The 10,717-nt window shown below is 42.9% G+C and overlaps 1 protein-coding gene across 2 annotated transcripts; it reads right to left on the reverse strand.

Annotated features, from left to right (window-relative positions):
* Positions 1 to 1,049: 1,049 nt before the first annotated feature.
* tmcc2 (transmembrane and coiled-coil domain family 2) lies at positions 1,050 to 9,811 on the reverse strand. 2 transcript variants are annotated; one of them, XM_056237982.1, is made up of 5 exons: positions 9,520 to 9,811; positions 7,277 to 7,630; positions 5,742 to 6,352; positions 2,222 to 2,357; positions 1,050 to 1,728 (listed from the first exon to the last, which is right to left on the reverse strand). In XM_056237982.1, exons 1-5 carry the CDS (start codon positions 9,520 to 9,522, stop codon positions 1,429 to 1,431), a joined length of 1,404 nt encoding a protein of 467 aa, XP_056093957.1. In that variant the 5' UTR covers positions 9,523 to 9,811; the 3' UTR covers positions 1,050 to 1,428. The 2 variants fall into 2 exon arrangements, with proteins under 2 accessions (XP_056093957.1, XP_056093956.1); XM_056237981.1 differs by lacking the exon at positions 9,520 to 9,811 and having other exon boundaries at positions 7,277 to 7,636.
* Between the last annotated feature and the right edge of the window lie 906 nt (positions 9,812 to 10,717).

Raw genomic sequence — 10,717 nt, forward strand, 5'->3', positions numbered from 1 at the left:
GCCGACAGCTCCAGATATTTAGCATGCCAAATATCTCACGGGCGTCGGCGACTCGTCGGCGATTCTCTCAGATCGCGTCTTTGCTCATTCACACTGCGTGATTGTCACTCGCGTGAACGAGCACCGATTTGCCTGTGATTTCGGGCATTTGTCGGCGATTTCTGAAAACCTGTCGGCGAGCCAAAATCGGGGCTAAAATCGTGCAGTCTGAACTCGGCATAAGGCGCAAATAGACTGGCCAGAAGCTAGAATTTTACTTTGTAACGTGTTAAATATGGATAGTTTTCTTACACAAACGCATCGCTTCGCTTCAGAAGGCTTTTATGAACCCCCCCGGAGCCTGTGGAGCACTTTATGATGGACAGATGCACTTTTATGATGGACTTTTATGATGGACAGATGCACTTTTATGATGGACAGATGCACTTTTATGATGGATAGATGCACTTTTATGATGGACAGATGCACTTTTATGATGGATAGATGCACTTTTATGATGGATAGATGCACTTTTATGATGGACAGATGCACTTTTATGATGGACAGATGCACTTTTATGATGGACAGATGTACTTTTATGATGGACAGATGCACTTTTATGATGATAGATGCACTTTTATGATGGACAGATGCACTTTTATGATGGACAGATGCACTTTTATGATGGACAGATGCACTTTTATGATGGACAGATGCACTTTTATGATGGACAGATGCACTTTTATGATGGATAGATGCACTTTTATGATGGACAGATGCACTTTTATGATGGACAGATGCACTTTTATGATGGACAGATGCACTTTTATGATGGATAGATGCACTTTTATGATGGACAGATGCACTTTTATGATGATAGATGCACTTTTATGATGGACAGATGCACTTTTATGATGGACAGATGCACTTTTATGATGGACAGATGCACTTTTATGATGGATAGATGCACTTTTATGATGGACAGATGCACTTTTATGATGGACAGATGCACTTTTATGATGGATAGATGCACTTTTATGATGGATGGATGCACTTCTATGATGGATAGATGCACTTTATGGACTTCAAAACAGAAACAGCCATTCACTGCCATTATAAAGCTTGGAAGAGCCAGGACATTTTGTAATATAACTCTAATTGTGTTCGTCTGAAAGAAGAATGTCATATACACCTAGGATGACTTGAGGAAGAGTAAATCATGGGGTAATTTTCATTTTTGGGTGAACTATCCCTTTAAAACAAAAATGAGCTCAGTTGTCTAAAACAGGAAAGAAACCCATTTAGAAGGAAAAGACCGGGAATGTAGAGCCATGTAGACCGTGGTGTATCTCCTTACTGAATCTTTCTTATACATCCTTCAGGCTCTGGTACGATGGGAGGGATGTGTCACAGTTAGAATTTAAGTTCTGTGTATTTTGTTCGTCTCTTTCAGCTGGGCAGCAGACAGAGCTCAAGCCAATCCCAGTGTTTCCACAGTGTGACCAGGAAGAGCGCCAGGGCGAGGGTGGCGCCGACCCGAGCGCGCGTCTTCATGAGGGGCGTGATGAAGTTGGCCATGGTGGAGACGAACACCAGCAGCACCGCCATCAGGGCCAGGATGACGTTGATGAGTTTTCCCAGCAGGGCTCGAGCGTTTGCGTTCTCCACGCCCTCCAGCTGAACCACCTGCTGCTGTTGCTGCTGCAGCTCCAGTTTGGTAATGCGGGTGAGACACGACTCTACGGCCTCCTGCACACAAACACATGCACAGAACTTTGTATAGTGTACAAGTTACAAAGTCCCTCTGTGATTACAGCTCTCAGATATGGCAATGGTAATTAGGGCTGTCAAAATAGTTTTCTTCCGGGAGCGAACACGTCACAATATTCCCCATTTAAATAATTAATACGTAGAATAAAGGGGCGGGGCCTGGTTGAGTTAGTAAGTAGTGTGTTAAACTGGCGGTTATGGAAAGGGGCGGGACATTTCCCAAACACACTCGAAGCGCTCGACCAATCACAACACACTGCTCCAACCGACCAATCAGAGCACAGTGTGCTTTTCAGAAGGAGGGGCTTCATAGAGACAGAAAGTAAACAGAGTGTTACTGACAGACTGGGAAGAGAGGAGCTGCAACAATGGAGAATATGGGGAAAATAATCAACATTCAAGCAGGAAAACCTGTTCTAGTAGAGCCTGAAACAAAATGAAGCCTTGATCATTCTTTGTTATCGTTGCTCACCTGGATGTCTCGCGCTCTCTCGTACGACTGGTACGCCACCTTCTCCTCCATGCTGGCCAGCTCCTGCTTCAGATTGCTCATTTCATTCTGGTGAAGTTCCGTCAGGTCATTCAGTTGCTCTTCCAGACGCTCGTATCTGGAGGAAAAAGAGAGGAGACACACACCTGAACATTCAGCTCTGGAAAAATAGTGAGGTTCGATTCTTGAATAAAGCGTTTTTAACCAGTCGAGTCGGTTCACTGAGTCAAACTGAATCAAACTTTAGTTCCAGATTGATGATGCGCAGCACCAAATGAGCCAATAACCAAATGAGCCTATAACCAAATGAGCCTATTACCAAATGAGCCAATAACCAAATGAGCCTATAACCAAATGAGCCTATAACCAAATGAGCCAATAACCAAATTAGCCGATAACCAAATGAGCCAATAACCAAATTAGCCGATAACCAATTGAGCCGATAACCAAATGAGCCAATAACCAAATGAGCCAATAACCAAATTAGCCGATAACCAAATTAGCCTATAACCAAATGAGCCTATGACCAAATGAGCCTATAACCAAATGAGCCAATAACCAAATGAGCCAATAACCAAATGAGCCAATAACCAAATGAGCCAATAACCAAATGAGCCAATAACCAAATGAGCCAATAACCAAATTAGCCGATAACCAATTGAGCCAATAACCAAATGAGCCTATAACCAAATGAGCCTATAACCAAATGAGCCTATAACCAAATGAGCCGATAACCAAATGAGCCAATAACCAAATGAGCCAATAACCAAATGAGCCTATAACCAAATGAGCCTATAACCAAATGAGCCAATAACCAAATAAGCCTATAACCAAATGAGCCAATAACCAAATTAGCCGATAACCAATTGAGCCGATAACCAAATGAGCCAATAACCAAATTAGCCGATAACCAATTGAGCCAATAACCAAATGAGCCTATAACTAAATGAGCCAATAACCAAATTAGCCGATAACCAATTGAGCCGATAACCAAATGAGCCTATAACCAAATGAGCCTATAACCAAATGAGCCTATAACCAAATTAGCCGATAACCAATTGAGCTGATAACCAAATGAGCCGATAACCAATTGAGCCAATAACCAATTGAAGCAATAACCAAATGAGCCTATAACCAAATGATCCTATAACCAAATGATCCAATAACCAAATGAGCCAATAACCAAATGAGCCTATAACCAAATGAGCCTATAACCAAATGAGCCTATAACCAAATAAGCCTATAACCAAATGAGTTATTGAACCAAAGAACCGGTTCGAAATGAATGAATCACAAAGAACCAACTCAAAAATGAGCCAGTTCTAATTGTCAAAGTTATTTTTTGATTTTGACATGAAAGAACCGGTTCTTTGGCTCAATTGTTTATCTCTAGATTGGTTCATTCGGTGCATCCTCCTTTTGATTCTAAACTGAACTCAAGTGGCACTGAGAATTGAGTAAGAGACAAACATAAATTACCCTGAAATGTTAATTGGGGAAGTGAGAGATGAAACCATGTTGATGACCTGAGTCTGTGGTGGAGTAGTGAGTTTGATGTGAAACTCGAGGTCGGGGACCAAATCTGTTCTGTGGGGTGCGGCCTGGGTCGATTCCTTTCCTAGAGCTCCTCCTGTCCGATTTTAGGGGAAATCTATTGGAGACGTCGGATAGGTTATTTAGGCGCGCCGAAAGAACACCACAGACACAGTGCGATCAACATGGGAAAATCTCTCAGTAAAACAAGCAGCTGTGAAAAATATGATACACCGTGACCGGTGTTTTGCCAGATGAGAAGTTTATGTACCATCGTTTTACTCTTTTAAATTTCATCTTTATATCTTTTAATGCCTTTTATAACTGTTTTATAATTTTCCTTGCTTTTACTTTGTGATTATTTTAATTCCTTTATGTGTAAAGCACTTTGAATCACCATAGTTTATGAAATGTGCTATATAAATAAAATGGCCTTGCCTTCCTTTGCAAGCACCAAATGAGCCAAAAACCAAATGGGTTATTGAACCAAATGGGCAGTGTTGTGCCTGAACGCGTTCATTGAACGATAGTTCATGAACTCGTTCATATTTTGGGCGAACGTGAACTGAACGTACTGTATTACTGCCCGATGAACGTTACTGTGAACTCGTTCATTCTGGTGTCTGTGAACGCACACTCTCTCAGTAACTTCGTTCAATAGGGTGCCAGATTTCTATAGAGCCTTCCAGGCAAAAACCCAGCTAAAACACACCGTAAACAGGCCTTAATATGTAGCGAAAGAAACACTCAATCTGGCAACACCAGCTACCAGTGTCGCACCGGCGCATGCGTCATCAAGACAAAAAGCAGCATGAGGTCGACAAAGCATCGAGGAGGCGTCGTATGATCATTTAAATGAGTTTTATGACAAGGTCGGTGAGGATGGGAAAAATCTTACATTTCTGTGCAAACTTTGCCCGCCGATAAAATAATTGCTGTCTGTGGTTGTATGGGCTGTGGCAATAATTTAAAACAAAATAAATAGCTCGCAGCAACATATGGAAAAAAAGAACTATGAACTAGTTCATTTTTCGGAACTTGTGAACTTAGTTAAAAATTTTGAAGTATGAAATATAAACTGAACTAGTTCATTTTAAAATGTGTGAACTGAACTTTGAACTAGTTCATGTAGAAAGTGAACTTTCCCAACACTGCAAATGGGTTATTGAACCAAAGACCCGGTTCAAAATGAATGAATCACAAATATCTCACAAATGAGCCAGTTCTAAATGTCAAAGTTATTTTTGAGTTGGACATGACCGAACCGGTTCTTTGGCTGGATTATCCATCTCTAGATTGGTTCATTCGGTGCTTTGCAAGGAGCATGCGTCGTGCGTTTTTAACCCGGAACTAAGGTTTGATTCAATTAACCGTAGGGGTGTAACAATATATCGCAATATAAAAATGCAACAATATGTATCGTAGATAGTTCACCCAAAATGAAAATTACTGTGTGAGAGTTTTAGTGTCAGTACTAAATTAAACTACTATAAGTAATGTTGAATTTAATATATTTATTAATGTGATCGGGGAATATTTGTGGGTCCTGATAATGCAAGATGTCTGATGTTTCCAGTAAAAAGTGGCCTACATTATTTTAAATATATCTAGTCAGTGACAGAGATCAAGCATATTCGTCTAAAATAATTCTGTATTTTCAGCTTCAGAATCATGAATATTGTTATTCTGGTGTCTCTATTGTCCTGTGCTTTGGGTTTCAGCACCAAGTCCAAGCCTATTCATTTACACACACAATGAAATACCAAATTTAGCGTTTTAATCAACAATACATTTTTTGTTAACCTTTTCCCACATGTCTTGGAGTATCGCAATAATATGGTATCATGAGTTCAGTATCGTGATATGTATCGAATCGTGACATGAGGGTATCGTTACACCCCTAGTAAACCGGCTAAAAAGAACGATTCCTTGTAAGAATCGAACACTGCTATAGATGGTGCAGTTTTACCTGTATCGCTCCTCTTGCAAACACTGCGTCATGTAGCCGTAGTCGCTTTGCAGCTGCGCTTTCATGTCCTCGATGGCGTCCTCCATGTGCACCTGGCCGACTTTGATCTCCTGCAGGCCTTCCAGCAGCGCATCCCACGAGGAAGACGACGAGTGGTGGTGGTGATGGTGGTGGTGATGCCCGTCGAGCCGAGGGCTCCCCATGGTGGCTCCCATCCCAGACATCGGCCCACCGGCCCCACCAGAGTTACTCCCGGCCGGGGACCCGGACGTCGCACTCGAGCACTCGTCGTCGCTGCCGTATTTGGGGCTGGAGACTAGCGTAGCGCTTCCGCTCAGAGCTCGCGGCGTCTCTTCCGGGTGCCCGTCCTCCAGGCTGTCCTTCATGTGGGCGATGTTATCAGCGCTCCCGAACTTGTTGCGAATGAGGCTGGCGAACTCTCGCGGTTTCGAGACGACCGCGGTGTGCGTGAGCGCCGAGACTCCGCCCTTCATTCCTTCGACCACGCCCCCTCCAAACCCGCTGATTCCCGCGCGCATGTTCGCACCCACGTCCTTCAGCCCCTGATGCATGTCCCGGAAGACGTCTTTGGGCTGCCGCGCCGGACCATTCTGCGAAAAAGCAAGATGTGATTACTCTGGAAAATTTGCATGGAAGAGAACTTGCATTATTTTATGCGCAGCTTGTCAGTGAAGTACGGCTCTGTGATCGGTAGTAAATGCTGCTCCATCTGAACACCAGAGGGCGTCTCACACAGAAGTGTGTTATCACACGTCATTCCAGGAAATCCCCATGGTCATCATACTATTGCTGAATAAGCTCCCCTGTGAAGGCCTACTTCCCTCCAGTTCACATGGATATTATATATATATTCAAATGCGCATACCTATAGACTAAACACATAGTATGCATGTGCGCGCCGTTACCATTTTCACAGATTCACGTTTTTTAAGTTTACGTTTTTTTTTTATAAACTTGCGCCTTGGATCCTGTTTCAAAGTGTGCGTTCAAGAGCCTCCAAGCACTGTTGTCGTGCAAATAAACGTCCAGAACGCATTAAAAGTTTTCTGCTTTCAGTTAAAACGGTGACGTGTTAGTGGCCCCTAAGTTAATAACTAATTTTTACTAACCTAATTAAAACTAACTTTAGCTGGACAATAACTTTATTCTAGAGCTGCTGTAAAGCCAAAACAATCTCTGTTACTGTAATCTCCTATTATCACTGTAAAGCCGCTTTGAAACAGTCCATATTGTTAAAAGCGCTGTATAAATGTAGGCGACTTGACTTGAAATAAACAGAAGATTGAAATACTTTGATGTATTAAATGTTGTCTTTTGTTGGACAAGAGGTTCATAAATGCTTCTCATGTTTGGAAAGATGTTTGACTCGTGTTGCTTTTTCAAATGCACGTTATAAGCGACTCAAACTCGCAGTGCTTTCAGAGTGAGCCGCGTTTACAGAGCCGTGCTTCACTGACAAGCTGCACATAACTAATAATTGCAGCCTGTTAACTGCGATTAATGGCTCATTTTACCTGTTCGATCTCTTTGAGTTTCTTATGGTAGTGCTCGAGTTTCTTGTGCAGGTGTGCGATGGTCTGCGCAGACTTCTGGTTCTTCTTCTCGAACACTTGTTTGATGCGCGACGCCTGCTGTTTGTCCGCGTTGTGGGCGAGTTTGAGATACTCGGCTACGTTAGCGTCGCGCGCCTCCTGTTCCACGCGGATCTGCTCGGTGATCTTCAGGATCTTCTGCTGCAGGTGCTCCAGCGCCGCGCGCGTTCTCTGGACCTCGCCGTCCGGTCCCGCCTCCACGCTGATGTTCCCGTCGGACCCGCCATGGCTCGCGGACGGCGGCAGCCCGAGAGTCGACACCTCGCTCTTATCCAGCTGCATGCACACAATCAGGGTTTGACATTAGAAAGTTATCACTAGCCAATTTGGCTTCTTAAAAATTGGGCTTTATTCATTATGTTCAGGGTATGATCAGGGTTTGAAATTAACATCCGCCAACCCGCTAAACGCGGATAAAACGTTTGAAAATTTAAACGTTGTCAAATCACTAGCCAATTTGGCGTCTTACACTGCAAAAATGCTTTTCTTAGTATTTTTGTCTTGTTTCCAGTCCAAATATCTAAAAATTCTTAAATCAAGATGCATTTACTAGATGAGTCTGGGGAAATAAATCTGGGGAAATAAATCTAGATTGAGTGAGTTCTTGCTTAAAACAAGCAAAATAATCTGCAAATGGGGTAAGAAAAAAAATTAGAATTAACAATTTAGCAACAATTCCAACACGCCACATCAACTGTGGCGGGAATCGCTGTCAACTAACCAATTTGGCGTGTTACTTATTATCTTCACTCACTTTGCTGGGAAAGTTCGTGTAAACCAAATCTGTGCAGATTTAGCGCAAATACTGATCATCATGATATATTAAATACAGTGAATTGCGCAGAATCTGCTCATCTCTGGCTTACTTGAACACACATGCCACTACGCTACAAATAACAGCGCTTGTTCATTTGCATTGAAGCAATAGTGAAGATTAAACAGTGTTCGGTGAACAGAAAACGCATTGATATTTCCCAACATCCTTCATGTTTTTGATCTTCCTTGCCCTGTATTATTGATCTGTCCTCCTAAAGCACATGTTTGGTGATGAGGATGAAAGAGGAAGAGAGAAGATGCTGGATGACAGGATTTTGTTTGAATAAGAAATGAATGTATGAAATCCAAATTGTATAATATAAATAAGCTGTGACGCAGTTAATCTGGTTCATTTCTTAGTGTTTTTCTCTTTTTTTATGGCAAGTAGAAGTTCTGAATGGCCGATAACTTAAAAATTTAGTAGCCAAATTGGCCGGTGAGTGAAAAAGTTAATTTCAAACCCTGCACACAATGAGAACACAACAGAGCTGAACTGCACATCAAACATCTGATATGAAACCACACACACTAATTTTAACACCTCGGTCATATGAGTGAGTCTGTTGACAAGAGAGAGACACCGTGACCCACTTTCCGTCCGGAAATCTCTCCATACACACAGTAAACTAAGAGAAGAACACAGTAAACGCACTGCCACGACCTGAAGCAGCAGCGCATGATGCGAACGACACACCACTGAGAAATCAGTAGTGATCGGAAATGAATCATTCATAAATGCAGCGTCGCAATACGCGTTAGGAAGTCGCAGCAAATCATCGTAAACAAATAAACGTGCGTGAAAGGCGCGGTGTAACAACCAGCCTCGTCCCAGGGAAACACGCACTCTAACGTGCTGCTTTCTGCATGCGTGTGAAGATGCATTAACCTTTACACGTGTGTGTGTGTGTGTGTGTGTGTGTTACTGCATGCATGTTACCTGCACAAAACAGCATGCTAGAATGAATTTCTCTGAGAAACACACACACACACACACACACACGGCTAAAGGTCAGCGCAGTCCATGCATCTTTGAATGCATGTGAATCTGAGCCATGTTACCTGTCAAGAGCATGCACGTGTGTGTGTGTGTGTGTGTGTGTGTTTGTGTGTGTGTGTGTGTGTGTGTGTGTAATCTACAGGCCGCATTTAGAATGAAGGTGCACACACACACACACACGGACACACGCATGCATGACACCTGCAGTACATTTAGGGACATGTGTCAGGCGGGTTAGACGCAGAAAAGCGCGTGAGAGAGGCAAGCGGGTGATGATGGACGGATGATGGATGATGGACGGATAGATGGACGGTACAACACAGGAACACAAGATTAATTTGCGATAAATTACCATGATCTTCAGTGCAGGAGGTGCAGCTTCACTGCAGAGACGTGTAAGAGGGCCATGTCTCTCTCTCTCTCTCTCTGTCTGTGTGTGTTCACCCCTCCCCCTCCCCCTCTCCTCTCCTCTATCTGTCTATCTCTCAGTCGAGTCTGCCATGGTTTACATTAGAGTCGATATCAGCTTCTCTCATCTTTGTCTGGCCCGTTTCTGGCGTTTCTTTCTGGTCTCTCCGGCCGTGTGTGTTTGTCTGTGTGTTTCGACGCGCAGATGAGCTGAGGGGGAGGGGAGATCAGCGGAGCATGCGTCACACACACACACACACACACACACACACACTGCAGCTAAATCTATGCGTGTGCGCATCATTGTGTCGGTTCATGAGGGCATGATTGGGGTGTGTTTCAGAGTGAGAAACACATTTTAAGGGATGTATATAATGTGTGTGTGTGTGTGACATTTCCCAAACTGACAGGAGGGGCTGATGGGAAACACTGACGTCCGTCTCATAGCAACACCCTTCACAACATCTGGGTCACTATGTTGAAGAGCAGCATCTGCAACACACACACACACACTCACACAAACATGAGATACACACGCTACACGCATGCGACGTCGCTTTTCTTATTCAAATTATTTTTTGAGGATAATTAACACTGTTGACATCTGTGGCATTCAGGAGATTGCGATGGAAAAGAGTGTTGATTTGTTTACAGAAATATATTCGCAATGTCTATTATACGCAACTAACACACGGATCTATCTTAAAATACGCAACTAACACACGGATCTATCTTAAAATACGCAACTAACACATGGATCTATCTTAAAATACGCAACTAACACATGGATCTATCTTAAAATCAGAGCCGGACAGTAACGGAGTACATTTACTCGAGTACAGTACTTAAGTACAATTTTGAGGGATCTGTACTTTACTCGAGTATCATTTTTGGGGAGTACTCATGACTTTACTCAAGTACATTTGAGAGGCAAATATTGTACTCTTTACTCCAATACATTTCTATCCATAACCGTGAGTACCCGAGTAAAAAAAAAAAAAAAGTAAAGAAAAATCTCGGAAACCCTCAATTTGTTGTTTCCCTCTCAAACGTGATTGGATTGTGCAGGCGCCACTGATTGGGACAGCCTATCAGCAATCACTTTCAGCTTTCCGCCAAAGTCAACTCCATGGTCAGATTTT

This window comes from Rhinichthys klamathensis, unplaced genomic scaffold (genome assembly GCF_029890125.1).
Source record: "Rhinichthys klamathensis goyatoka isolate OS25496 unplaced genomic scaffold, OSU_Roscu_1.1 h1tg000504l_1, whole genome shotgun sequence".
Classification (NCBI taxonomy): Eukaryota; Metazoa; Chordata; class Actinopteri; order Cypriniformes; family Leuciscidae; genus Rhinichthys; species Rhinichthys klamathensis.